Source organism: Pelodiscus sinensis, chromosome 1 (genome assembly GCF_049634645.1).
Source record: "Pelodiscus sinensis isolate JC-2024 chromosome 1, ASM4963464v1, whole genome shotgun sequence".
NCBI classification, from domain to species: Eukaryota; Metazoa; Chordata; order Testudines; family Trionychidae; genus Pelodiscus; species Pelodiscus sinensis.
In genome coordinates, this window is record NC_134711.1 from 135,024,636 (window position 1) to 135,039,096 (window position 14,461).

The window sequence follows — 14,461 nt, forward strand, 5'->3', positions numbered from 1 at the left end:
TAGATATAAACCTGAACATTTCTGCACAAGGAGCCCGATTCAAAGGCCCCTGACATTAACTGAAAGGTTCAAGTGACTGCTATGGATCAGGCTCAACAAGCAAGCCTACTTGAGAAAAAAGATGCCATTCTTACACAATTAGGGTATGTCTACACTACAGCGCTAATTCGAACTAACTTAGTTCGAATTAGTTAATTCGAACTAAGCTAATTCGAACTAACGCGTCTAGAACTAAAAACTAGTTCGAATTAGCGTTTTGCTAATTCAAACTAGCAAGTCCACATTGAGTGGACCCTGAACAGGGCTTAAGGATGGCCGGAAGCAGTGCCGGCAGGGCATCAGAGGAGGACTTAGAGCGTGGAGATGCTGTGTCAGGCTAGCCAAGGGCTGCGCTTAAAGGGATCCGACCCCCACCCCGGACAGACAGTTCTAAGGGGTGCCCCGCTTGCAAAGCAGTCCTGGATTGGATTGCCCGGAGTACCCACACTGGGCACATCACACCACTCGGCCATCAGCCCGGCTGCACTTGCCGCAGGCTGCCATCTGGGGAGAGGGGGCAATCGGGGGGCTGCAGGAGAGCTTCCACCCCCAGAAGCCCGCAGAGCCAGCCCAGTCCTCCCCATCGGGGGCTCGTACCCCATTCCTCCCTCAACTCCTTCCACTTACCCTTCCCTAGCCCCCCTTCTTCTTGATGTACAAAATAAAGATAACGTTTCTTCTAACATTGACTCTGTCTTTATTGAACAAAACTGGGGGAGACTGGGAAAAGGAGGTGGGAGAGGGGAAGAGAGAGACTGGGAGAGGGGAGGGCAACTAACATGATCACGGGTTGGGAACAGGTCCCAGATGAAGAAAGGCTACAGAGACTGGGACTGTTCAGCTTAGAAAAGAGGAGATGGAGGGGGGACAGGATAGAGGTCTCTAAAAGCAGGGGTTGGGCGGAGAGGGTGCATTCAGAAAAGTTCTTCATGAGTTCCCCTAAAGAAGGACTAGAGGACACCAAAGGAAAGGAATGGGTAGCAGGCTTGAAACTAGTAAGAGAAAGTTGTCCTTCACAAAGCAAATAGTTAACCTGTGGAACTCCTTGCTGCAGGAGGCTGTGAAGGCTACAACTAGAACAGAGTTGAAAAGGAAGTGAGATCAAGTCATGGAGGTTGGGTCCATGGAGTAGTCTTAGCCAGGGGGTAGGAGTGGTGTCCCTGCCCAAAGTTTGTGGAAGGCTGGAGAGGGATGGCACGAGACAAATGGCTTGGTCACTGTCTTTGGTCCATCCCCTCCAGTGTCCCTAGGGTTGGCCGCTGTCGGCAGACAGGCTACTGGGATAGATGGACCTTTGGTCTGACCCAGGACGGCCATTGTAAGCTCAGGGCTCAGGGTCAGGGGTCTCAGTGGACCCCCTTGATTTTCATGCACACCTGCTCCTGGGTGGCCAGGCTGGCAGCTCTCCTGCCCTAGACGGCCACTTTCCTGTGCCTAGTGTGGAGATCGTGGACAAGGTCCATGATGTCCGCACTAGCCCAGGAAGGTGCCCGCCTCTTGCGGTCCAGGGCAAGCTCCCGGGAGCCGCCAGCCTGGTCCCGGGAAGAGGGGGAGGGCTGGGGGACATCGGGTGGGTGGCTCTGTGCCGTGCCAGGTGCAGGGTCTGCTGGCTGGGTGCTGGCAGGCTTGCACCTGGCACGGGCACCGTAGCCAGCCCGTGCCCCTTTAAGGGGTCCGGGGCCAGGAGGGGGGCATAGAGTTTCCCTGGTGTTGGCCAGAGTGGCCACCAGGGAAACCTGGGGAGGGCTAGCCTCCAACTAGTTCGAATTAAGGGGCTACACACCCCTTAATTCGAACTAACTAGTTCGAACTAGGCTTAATCCTCATAAAATGAGGTTTTCCTAGTTCGAACTAAGCGCTCCGCTAGTTCGATTCAAATTCGAACTAGTGGAGCGCTAGTGTAGCGCCTATGAATGTTAGTTCAAACTAACGTCCGTTAGTTCGAACTAACATTGTAGTGTAGACATACCCTTACTTACTTCCCTAGACAATACCAGTTTTAATTGCATGAAATGACCCTAGTGAAGTAGATTTCAGGTATTACCACATAAAAAGAGGAAAACCTTCCTCTTCTACTGTGCTTTTCATCAGTAGCGCTATGTCTAGACTTCAAGTTTTTGCTGGAAAATGGTACTCTAAATGTGCTTTGCATTTTGTGCGTACCTTTTTCAGATTCTTTTGTTGGGAGAGGCTTTTCTGACATTTGGCCTGTTTACACTGGGCAAATGTCAGAAAAAAACCCTCTTTTGGAAGATACCTTCTCTCTCGTGGAATGAGGAAGACAGGGCTTCCGAAACAGGGTGTCTGTTCTTCCGCAAAAAAAAAGTGGAAGAGCAGATGTGTTCCCTGGATGCGGCAGAGGGTTTTTTTTTTTTTTTTTTTTTTTTGAATACTGGAGGTATCCCGAAATCCACCCACCCCCCATAGTCTAGACGTATCCTAGATTTCAAAGCACTTAAAGGGAAATGAATGTCATTGTGCCCATTGCACAGATGACATGACAGAGGCACTGAGACTTGCTGAAAGTCAGCCCACAGTCCAATGGCAGGAATAGAACCTCGGGGTTAGAAGTTCACTGCTGCAGCCAACAGACTACCTATGAACTGAGAGGAGACGGTCACAAGTTGCAAAACAGTAATAAAAATGTTGTAATAAGTTACAGTACAAGTGAAGATTTCTCTCTGTTCCTGGAAGTACGTGGCCCAAGCTACATCCTATCATACCAGTGTGCAGTTGCTGGAGAGAGGCTCTTTGGAAGCACAGTGATGAAGCTGACTCAGAATTGTTTCTTGGCACTTCCCTGCCATGCTAAGCTACAATCCCCCCACCCCACACCCCAGGGAAGCACAATATTCTGCACAGCTGTGGGTAAAGAGAAGAGAAGGTTTGCAGCAAGGCTTACAGAGTCGGCAGACAGCTCTTCCTCGGGTCTCAGGAGCAACACGCTCTGGTCCACGGCCCGCAAGGCACAGTAGGAGTTGGCAGCAGCCGCAAGATGTAGGCTGACGTTAGAGGCTGGGAGCCCTTGCGTCTCAGAGAGCTGCAGCTGGACCTGGAATTGAGCAGAGAAATGAAGCCCCTCCAGAAAATCACATTAACGTGTAAATGTCAAGCTCCTGAAGAGCTGATGAGCAGGCCTCTCCATCAAACACAATCTCCCAGAGTCCTTCTTCTAGGGCCCTGCAAAGCATCCCTGCTCCTCTCTCCCCCTACTTTATGGGCAGCCCTTGCTGTGCCTGACATCTATCCATGTCCCTCACACAAGCCTGCCCTGCTTCCCATGTGAGTCCTCAGCATTCACTTGTTCAGTCTCCCAGATACGTTTGCACTTTCTTTTCTTTCTGGAGCCCAAGTGCAGGGCTGGAGTCCTGTCTTCTCCGGGCCCTAAGCCTGTGGTGACTGGGCTGGGCCTTCACGAGACAGCGGAGCTCTCACCTTATTCTTGAAGCACTTCTCAATCTGGAGCCTGGTGCTGTCAGCCACCAGCTCGCCCCCAGGGTGCACAGTGTAGACCAGTATCTGGGCAGTGGGAGCCAGCTTCTCACTGGCAGTCAGTGGGATGAAGAACGTGTCATAGGGAGCTGCAGGAGGAACATGGAGCCAGCAGTAAGAAAAGCCAAGAGAAGAGACAGCAGGAATCAGGGTGTTAGAGGATGAACGGACATTTTTTGCATGGAGGCTAAAAGCTCTTTAAAACAAGATGGCTGGCTGTTGGGAGACCCATCTCTCAGCAGCCTTCAAACAGCTTCTGTCAGGGTATGTCTACACTAGCCCCCTACTTCGAATTAGGGAGGCTAATGAGGGCGACCGAAATTGCAAATTAAGCATGGGATTTAAATATCCCGCACTTCATTAGCATGTTCCTGGGCGGTTGCCATTTTGGAAATTGACTAGTCTGGAAGAACTGCCCACGTCTAAAACTCATTCCATGGTCTAACTGGTAATTTGAAGTAAGGGGTTTATTTCGGAATCGCCCTTCTCTGCAGGCAGTTCTTCTGGGCTAGTCAATTTCCAAAATAGCGACCACCTGGGAACATGCTAATGAAGCGCAGGATATTTAAACCCCGCACTTCGTTTGCAATTTCAGTCGCCCTCAATAGCCTCCCTAGTTCAAACTAGGGGGCTACTGTAGACATACCCTCAGTGAAATACCAGCTGCCAGCATGAAGATGCTGAGCAGCAGTCACCTTGCAGGATGATAGTTGAGCTGCAGTCAGATAGGAATTCTCTTAGCTTCACTTCTGAGTAGGAAAATGCGTGTGTGGGGGGAGGAGGGATGCTAAGTCTGGTGCACCCTGGGAATGAGAATACTGTCCACAGAGATTGAACTCAGGACCTTCAGCTCCCAACAGACCGAGACTCTACCTCTAGGAGAAGTTTCTTAGCTGGCTGAGATATGGTAGCTGGCTACGATGGACATGAAAGGGACTAATGTATTACCCCAGCACCCGGAAGATGAGACAGGGTGAGAAACTCACAACACAGGTGTTTCTGTTATACCAGGAGAAAAAAAGCAGACTGAGGAGCTTCGAAAAGATCTCACCAAACTAAGTGATTGTGCAACAAAATGGCAAATGAAATGTAATGTGGATAAATGTAAAGTAATGCACTTTGGAAAAAATAACCCCAACTATACATACAATATAATGAGGACTAATTTGGCTACAACTACTCAAGGGACAGATCTTGGAGTCATTGTGGATAATTCTCTGAAAACATCCACCCAGACTATGTCTAGACTACAGAGTTTTCTGTTAAAACTTTTTCGTTAAAAGTATTTGTGAGAAATCATGCCAGTCTAGACGCAGCCAAAAAGTATATATTGGCATTGGAAAAGGCTCAGAAAAGGACAACAAAAATGATTAGGGGTTTGCAACGGGTCTCATATGAAAAGAAGTCTTGGATTTTTTATCTTAGAAAAGAGAAGATGGGGGGCGTATGAGAGAGGTCTATGAAATCATGACTAGTGTGGGAAAAGTGAATAAGGAAAAGTTATTTACTTATTCCCACAATATAAAAACTAGGCGTCACCAAGTGAAATTAATAGGCAGCAGGTTTAAAACAAACAAAAGGAAGTTTTTGTTCACTTGGAGCACAGTCAATCTGTGGAACTCCTTGCCAGAGGATGAAGTGAAGGCTAGGACTTCAACAGGGTTCAAAGAAGAGCTAGATAGATTCATGAAGGTTAGGTCCATCGATGGCTATTAGCCAGGATGGGTAGGAATGGTGTCCCTAGCCTGTTTGTCATGGAAATGGGAGACAGGGGAGGGTCATGTGAGGATCACCTGTTGTGATCCCTCCGTCAGGGGCATCTGGTATTGGCCACTGTCAGTAGACAGGATAATGGGCTAGATGGACCTTTGGTCTGATCCAGTATGGCCGTTCTTATGTTCTAAAACATGCACATACTTAATGTTGACAAGAGACAGATCAATCTCCAATCAGGGATCAGAAACAATACCATGGGACTTAGACGATCATTCACACCTTTCAGATTATGAATGGTGAGGAGTCCTAGTGAACACTTTGCAAATTCCCGTTGAAGAGAAATCAAAGAGAAGGAAGGAACAAATTGATATTGTGTGGAACTCCCAGATAATCATTCAGTTTAGGAGCAATGGGATTAATCTGGCTTTGATGCCAAAGGATGGACCACATGCTTTGTGACTTATGTGGGAGATAGGCCTAGTAACTAATATCTTATGGAAACAGATTCCGACCAACTACTGTACTCCATTTTTAGCCAATTTCACTCAATACGTGTATTCTTTGGTGTTCACATCTTTGTTTTCCAACCCTGCCATCTCAGACTCACCACCGCTGATGCTGACTTCCTGTTGGCCGTTGAGAACAATTTTGCCTTTAGCCATTACCTGGGCACAAAGAGATACCAAAAGGAGGCATCAGTAAGGTCCAAACTGTCTCAATGGGCTAGTACATATCTACTTTTCATTAATGATCAGTATCGTGAAATTTGGGGCTCATTAAAATGAAGGATGAATAGTCTCATAGGAGTCAGACATAACTGTAGGCAGATCCTATGCTAGTTCCCCCTCCCCCATTCCACACACACAGCTCTAGCAAGGCCCCCAGTCCTACCCTGCAACTCCTCTCTTTCTGCTATTCCAGCCCTGGGATCCCCTCACAGCCCTGCCAGTGCCCCTCAGCCCTGCCCTGTGCACTAGGGACTGGGGAAGAGTCCCTCTAGTGGTTATTTTCTGCTCTTCACTCCCTCATTCTCACTGTGCCTTGACATAAGATCAGTGTTTAATTCATTCGAGAAGTAAATGGGCAGAGCCCTGCTGGAACCCATTGACAAGACAATGGATCCATTCTGATATTTCCCCCTGCCTGGGGCAGGTTACAGATTTCTGACTTGATCTATAATCATCCTCGGCTAACGGTAAAGAGGCTTATAAGGAAGCAGAGTAGGCACCCAACATTTACCAGGTAGTAGAAGTTCACATGGCTGGCATCCCCATATCCCTCTTTATTCAAAACGTACTGCACCATGATCCTCCTCTCCTGGCCACAGCTCAGCACCTCTGGGACCTGCTGAAGCTTCACAAAGCTATTTGTGCGGGAGTAGAAGCGCCGGACGTAGTGGGAGGTCTCGGGTGTGTAAGGGTCCATCAGGCCAAGGTCTCGACAGTCATCTATGGCAAATGTGGCCTGGGATGGAACAAAGAAAAAAGCAAACAGAAGATTTTATGAAGAGGAATTAAAGCGTCAAAAGGCACCTGGGGCAGAAATGTTCATTGGCAGCTGTTGCTCAGAGACACTGTGTAAAGCAATGGGAATGGGCTTTAGGGGCTACTCAGTCTAAAAGCACAACCAGTATTTGGAGTATGAGCATGTGTGCACATTCCCACACAGCAAGTCCAGCCCAGCTAGGCTGCATGCCGAACTAGGCTAACCTTGTGCAGGCCTCTCTGGTGTGCATGGGCAGGCAGGTCACTAGCTACACTTGTAGGGCTGGCAACCACTGCATGTGCTGTTAGGGGACTCTGTAGAGCTATCATGGCACCAGTTCGAGATAGACTGGCTTTGCTGCTACCTCTCTTCTCCCCGTGCTGGGGCAAAGTAAAGGACAGAGTGAGTGTGTACCTAGGGATGTGTGTCTAGGGCAGTCCCGTAAGGAGGGAGAGGGGCCACAGTAACACCACAGTTCGTCTGGAGATCAGTGCACCCAGGTTGGACAGAGCAAGACGAAGAGGCAGGGGGCAGGTTCTGCACTGAGAAGGCAGGAAGGAACTGGGGTTGTTTGAGCCCCACCACGTCTTAGTGATGCAGTGTGTCACTCTCAGCATGCACGCCACCTGCTAGCCAGCTGCTCTTGCAGTATCCAGAGGTATTTGTGACAGTGACCAAATCTAGCAAGAACCTCTGTCTCCTGCACGGCCACTTTGCATTTTAGTTTCTTTGTTGCAACTTGACTCAGGATCAAATTGGGATAACAACAAAATCAAGGGAGGCACCAATCACATAGGCAGGGCCAATACCAAACTGCAAAACAAGCTGGAAAGATTGGAGCTGGGTGGGTGGGCAGCAGGCACTGAGGGGTATTTCATCCCAGTGACGGCAGAGCTCTGTGCCCAGGGAAAGGAAACAATTAGAAGATGGATACACAATGGGGGAGCCAGACAGCTGAAACCACCATATGAAAGTGAGTTAATTATCATCTTCTCTGATGAATGTTGTCCTCGTGTCATCCTTTGAGAGGAACACATCCACGGTTGCTGAGGGATCCATATTGGGAAACCAAATGAAAATGAGCCCACTGAGTTCCTCTAAAAACAGTTTTCCCTTCCTTCTCCTCTACTATTCTTCCCATGGAGGCAGATGTCCCTGGAGAGACTAGCCACTTCCCCACACACTGGACTCACCAGAACAATATTTCCCGTGTGAATACCAGCTTGGATCTCCCTCCTCCCATGAGTGAATGACCCTGTGGGGAATGGAGCCTTTCCCCGTAGTTCTCTCAGTTACTTACTCGCAACGTAAAACTGGCCTCAAAGAGCTTGGAGGTGTCAATGGAAAACCAAGCAGTGCCATTCTCGTTTGTGATATAGTTAGCCACATACGTCTCGTTGAGCGTTAGCCTGATGGTCTCATTGGCAGCAGGGACGCCATCCTCTTTTTCCATCTGAATCTGAACAAATAAAGATGCCCAGGGAGTTCATGACAGGTAAGGCCCCACTTATTGGGTGCAGGCTACGGGGAAGAGAGCAGGTGTTGTCACCAAACAGTGAAGTGTATTTGAAATAGATGCCAAAGGTATTTTGTATTGTTTCTCTGAAGCACAGGAAGGGAAAATTCCCTGTGGAGCTTCCCGGGGCGACAAAGGAGGAATAGCCCTGCTGTGGAGGGGAGAAGGAAGGATTTATATATAGGATCAGCTATAAACTATTCTCGGGGAAGCCCCCCCGCACCATGACTCTCCAGTGATGGTCAGTTCACAGCCCCCAAAATGTTAAATGCTACCAAGTGGGAAACAAAATTCAAATCCTCACCTCAGGCTCTTGTTCCCTGGGCCGGCCAGGAAGGGCCTTTGCAGGCTGCTGATCTGTGAAACCTGCACTGCTCAGGCGACTTGGAACCCTTCCTGCCCAGTATAAGCACTTTCTTCTCCCAAAAGGCTCGTGTCATTTTGTCTGCACAGATCCCCTCCCAGTGACAGGTTCCCAGGAGGAATAGGGGTCACTTCTGTGATGCCAGACTTTGCCTAGCACATTCTCTCTTTGCTGTCCTACCTCTCCATAGAAAGGGATTCCCCTCTTGTAGTAGGTGTCCACGTTCTTAAACCACAGTGACTCCCTTGCCTGGTAGATGGAAATGTAGTCCGTGCCTGTGATCTGCACCCCTGAAGGAGGGAGAGGGAGAAGAGACAGGAATCAGAGCTGGGGTGAGATATGGCTGCAAGGAAACTGCCCTGAATGATCAGATGCAGACCCAGCACCTGGACAGGACACCTACTCTTAGAACGTCATTCACTTGATGGTGAAGTGAGTCTCATGCTGGGACATCAGCGATTCCCATTCAATAGAATCAGCTCTCACAGTGGCATCCCAAAGGCAGCCTGCAACCCCTGCCGCTACCCCAGCCATATTCCAGTCTCCCTTCCCAGCAGCGTTACCTGTTCCAGCCTCTGTGAGAGTCGCCTCCACTTCAAGGTACCCAAACATCCTGGCGTGATAAAGCTTGAATGTTTTGGTGCTGATGACGTTAGTTATGCAGCCATCTGTCCCCAGCTGAAAAGTGAAGGGACAACCCAGTCAGCATGACGGGAAAGAGCCCAGGTCTCTGAATGGTCAGGCAGCTGCTCTTTGGCCTCCTCCGTGAGGCTCTGCAGACCTTAGCACTTCTGCTCTCGCTCCTCCACCTGCCTTAGTGCTTCCCTGTTGCTCCATAGCAAGCCAGCCCTTCAGCACCATCACTCCTGTGCCACTGCCTTCCGCCCGGAAACCCTCCTTCCCTCCCCCATTCCCTGAGCTCAGGTAAAGACACAATGTTAGTAGTTCTCTCTTCCTTGGTGGAATCTTCAAGGGCAGAAAAACTGAATTTCTAAAGTTAAAAAAAAAAGAGAAAGAAGATGCAGAATAAATGCTTTTGGGAAAAAGGGCAAAAAATCTCACTCTGTTGGCCGTCCTCACAAATATAACGTTCATAAGACAAAAAACAAAAAGGCATAAGGCCAATTTTTGTGGCCTTTGCTAAATGCCTTCCATACATAAACAAGAGCAACAAGGCTCTGTTGATCTAAGACAGGGGTGGCCAACCTGTAGCTCTTCTGAAGTTAATATGCAGCTCCTTGCTCAGGCACCAACTCCAGGGCTGCAGCTTCAGGTGCCAACTTTCCAGTGCTCAAATCCTGGCTCTGCCTCCTCCTCCAAGTGTATTGCACCCTCACTCCTTCCCGCCCCCGCAGAGCCTCCTGAGTGCCATGAAACAGCAGATTGCAGTGGTCAGGAGGTGCGAAGAAGGAAGAGGAGGCACTGATGGGTGGGGTTGCTGGTGGGCAATAGATGCTGGAGAATGGAGAGGAGGCACCTGATGGAAAGTACTGTAGCTCTTTGGCAATGTCCAAATGGTGGCTCCTTCAGGCTCAGGTTGGCCACACCTGATCCAAGAGAAGAGGTGACTGCTTTTGTCCTACCCTCTTCCCTGAAGTGGAATTATTTCTCTTTGAGTTAACAGGCTAACAGTTTTGGTGTTAAATCTGATAAAACACAATTCAGCTGCTTGCACTCCCATTCCTAGGGTAGAGTGCTGTAAATTTATACTCTTTGCTAAAGAAAAACACATACTGTTCATCAAGAAAATATGCAGATGAGGCGAAGCATTGAATATCGCTGTGCCTCATTTGCATACTTAATGCCATTTTAGCTCAAGTGGCTTTTGTGCAAGAGCCATTCTGCTGATTTTTTTTCCAGGAAGAATGGCTCTTGTACAGGAGTGGTTTTTTGCACAAAAAGGAACTGTGTAGACGACTCCTTTTTGCGCAAAAGCCCCTTGCGCATAATGGTGACTCAGTAATGAGGTGTAGTGATATTCACCACTTCACCTAATTTGCATATTTTCTTGCACAAGAGTGGGCAGTTTAGATGTAGCCATAGGGTATGTCTACCCTGCAGCCTTGGCTCAAAATAAGCTATGCAATTTCAGTTAATTTTGAAATAGCATCAAATTAGGAAATAAGCTGTATTCCCTGAATGGTCCTCATGGAACGAGGTTTACAGAGATGTCAGAATAGCGAGCTCATTATATTTCAAAATAACGGGCTTGCTTCAAAATTGCAGAATCGCTATTTCAGGATAGCGGAAGTATCTCAAAACAGTGCCGCAGTGTAGCTGTAGCCCAGGGTCTTGGTCCTCACTCAATAAAACAGCCTATAACATCTGAGGCTGCACATGAAAAACAGTCATTGGATTTGTCTGCACAGTCACTCCACTTGCAGTCTAGCCCACCTCTCTGTGGTTCCCATGTATAATGGGCCTGTCACGTTGCTGGATCTTGAGGGGATCAGCCAGATCACTGATGCACCCATAGGTGGGGGTGTTGGCCCCAAAAATGGTGTAGAAGGGGGCCATGTGAGGTATTGAATAGAAGCTTATTATCTGATAATCCTATGTACGCTGTTCATGTGTTTGTATAATGTCTGTGTGTGCAATTATTAGCATGTACTTGTATGGACACTGAAGATTTCCCTGCATGTGGTTAAGCATTGGGCAGGGCCGAGCCTGTGGAACAATGGCTCTCAATGGGCCAAGGACACACCCAAAGAATGGGGGCTGTCACCTGAGAGCAGCCAGCAGGGAACATAGAGATTGGCCTCTGACCAGGTGACCTGCTACATACTAGAAGAGGCCAGGAAGGAGTATAAAGAGGCCATGTGGTCGATGCCATTTTGGTTCTCAGCTCAGCACTTCATCCCAGAGGCAGCACTGCAGGGATCGAAGAGCCCGGAAGACCTGTGAACCCATCCTGACCCTAGGATGTGCAACAAGAACTTTTAAACCAGCAGCTGTAACATCTCTGCTAGAGCCTGCATCGAGGACTGGGAGATTCGGTGCATGTAACAAACTGTACTTTAATAACCTTACTCTCATGCTTTTCTTTCTTGCGATAATAAACCTTTAGTTTTAGATTCTAAAGGATTGGCCCAGCGTGATTTGTGGGTAAGATCCAGAGGGTCAATTGACCAGGGATCTGTGGCTGGTTTCTTGGAACCAGACAGAATTTGTTCGGGGTAGGTGGGATTGGGTGTTAGGACCCCCCACCTGTGTATGAGGCCCGGGGCCATCTGGGGCATGGATATTGCTGGGGTGTCGGAGGGGTTTTGCTCGGGAGGCTTCAGGCAGGCTGCTGAAGCGCTCTGTGGGACTGGTTTGTGGCCGGTTTGGAAAGGTCACCAGTCAGGGAGCTGTAAGGAGCCCCGGATTTGAGCAATTCGCCCTGAGCGGACGCCCTCAGCTGTGCCCAGACACAGCCCGGTCCGTCACAGGGCCAAATTAATCAACAGTTTATTAAAAAATCCTTCCCATCCAAAGGCCTCCAACCATGCCCATGAGCTATTGCCTGTTTCTGGCAGTGCCTCTAGCCCCACCCCAAGAAATAGGAAATGCAGCCAATAAAGCCTCCAAACGCCATGTAAAGTCCTAGGCGATACCATTTAGAATAAAAGAGCCAACCAGGCCAGCATGTGTCCTACCTCCCCAGTAACAGCTTCACAGATTCCTTTGGGGCTTTCGTTACACCGGTCGTAATAGTGCTTTCTGCACACAGTGAGCTGGACTCTCCCTTGCACAGGCTGGCCATAGGTGTAGCTAGAGGAGAAATGCAAAAATGAATCAGTTCGCAGCCCCCGTTGCCAGGGCTGTCAGGAAACCAGCATAGGCTGAACCATATTTTGGACTAGAAGCCACCTAAAATCCAGATAAGGCTACTTCTGCTGAACTCAGCTTCAGACATCTGTCCCTCCCCATTCCCTGCCTCTCATGGAAATGCCATTACTGCCTTACACAGCGTGTGTCCCATGAAGGTGTCCAGTAGGCACTATTATACAGGATTGCATGACACTTCTCCTTGGTCATTGCATGATGTGATTACATGGGAATTTCCTCTAATACCTTTTTATTAATCCCATGTCTGCCAGTTTCCTCCTGTCCATGTCATTGCTGTCCCGTGGGAGCTAATGCATTATCAGTTCTGGTAGTGCAAAGGATGGAGAGGTGAAAAGCAGGGAATAAAGAGCTGATTTTGGGGAGAGGCTGTGCTGCGCCCACCTGCGACTGATGAGGTGTGTCTACACTACATGGCTTTTAGCAACAGGGCTGTGTGGATACAGGCATGTCACTAAAAGTCAGACAGTGTAAGCCATGTTTATCCACACTCATGGGGACAAAAACCTTCCATTCCCTGGCTACATCTACATTGGCCCCTTCTCCGGAAGAGGAATAAGAGATCCTCCGGAAAAGGGCTTTATTCCGGAGGATCGTGCCAGTCTAGACGCTTTTTTCCGGCTTTTCCCCAAGCCGGAAAAAAAGCGGTGTCCATTTTTATTTAAATCCCGCGGGGGATATTTAAATCCCCCGCGGATTTCCCTATTCTGAAGTTGGAAATTAACATGCCTCTTCCGGAGAAGGGGCCAATGTAGATGTAGCCCCTATGTCCAGTGTTTGCTTTGTGGGATAAAACACTGTTTACACTAGTACTTTGTCATTGTGTGTGGTGGGGGGGATGACAAAAGCTTTGTTACTCAATCGCTAGCATAGACAAAGTCTGACTAAGACACAGAGAGCCAGAATCAGAATAAAAAATAGATTTCACAGCAGCTTGGCCAGCTAATTGCAGTTCTGGCCCGAGGGATTATGTCTTAGGCTATGTCTACACTAGCACTTTCGTTGGTAAAATAAACACACCCATAACTGACATGTTTCACTGAGGCTATGTCTACACTACAAGGCTTTTGCACAAAAAGCCGTGGAGTGTCCACACTTCAAGTGCATTTTTGCGCTAGAAAATTTACAATAAAATGGCAAAACAGAGGGCTTTTTGTGGTGTAGGTAAACCTCCTTTTACGAGGTATAACTCCTTTTCGCGCTAAAGCTCTTGCGTAAAAAAGGCACGTATGGAGGCTCTGCAGAGGTTTCTTGTGCAAAAAAAACCTATCTGAAAAAGCACAGGTGCTCTGATGACCATTCTGTGTATGGCAATCAGAACTTTCTTGCACAAGAGTGTTCATGCAGTGTGAGCGCTCTCTTGTGCAAAAGCACATTCCTTTTGTGATGCGCTTTGAGGTCTGGACATGTTTTTGCGCAAACAGTTTTTGCGCAAGAACTGTTCTGCAAAAAGCTTCTTGTGCCAAAACCCCGCAGTGTAGACAAAGCCTGACGATGCATCTACACAGCAAAGTTATTTTGTAATAATACCCATTATTCCATAATAACTATGTGTATGTCCACACAACAATAATGTTATTTAGAAATAATTTCAAAATAATGGGAGGCTTGCATTCTGTTTTCTGCAAACCTAATTCTATGAAGAATAACACCTATTCCAAAATAGCTATTTCAGAATAGGAGCTGTGTAGATGCACCACCTCCACTATTTCAAAATAGCCCCTCAACAGGGCCATTCTAAGTTATTCCTCCCCAGTGCCTGCTGGGGCTCTACATCGAGATAGCATGTCTACCTTAGGGAAGCCTGCCTCAGACTAATTTTGAGCCTTCCCTGCAGTGTAGCTGTGCTATTTCAAAATAAGCTGTTTCAGAATAACTATTCCAGAATAGCTTATTTTGAGATAGCTGTGCAGTGCAGACGTAGCCTGAGATAAGCACCCGTGTGGATAGTGCTGTACCAGTGGGAGATACTCTTCTGCCTATGCAGCCACTGCTGCTTGTTGGGGGTGCTTTGCTTATGC

General features: G+C 48.2%; 1 protein-coding gene across 1 annotated transcript in view; it reads right to left on the reverse strand.

Annotated features, from left to right (window-relative positions):
• The window catches only part of LOC102459099 (ovostatin-like), a 68,641-nt gene that overhangs the window by 33,823 nt on the left and 20,357 nt on the right, over positions 1–14,461 (reverse strand). Inside the window, exons 8-15 of the mRNA XM_075902476.1 lie at positions 12,251–12,365; positions 9,176–9,290; positions 8,793–8,902; positions 8,033–8,191; positions 6,487–6,711; positions 5,855–5,912; positions 3,475–3,620; positions 2,942–3,091 (exon numbers count right to left, since the gene is read on the reverse strand). Coding sequence (XP_075758591.1) covers positions 2,942–3,091; positions 3,475–3,620; positions 5,855–5,912; positions 6,487–6,711; positions 8,033–8,191; positions 8,793–8,902; positions 9,176–9,290; positions 12,251–12,365 — 1,078 coding nt within the window. The remainder of the gene's footprint in view (positions 1–2,941; positions 3,092–3,474; positions 3,621–5,854; positions 5,913–6,486; positions 6,712–8,032; positions 8,192–8,792; positions 8,903–9,175; positions 9,291–12,250; positions 12,366–14,461) is intronic.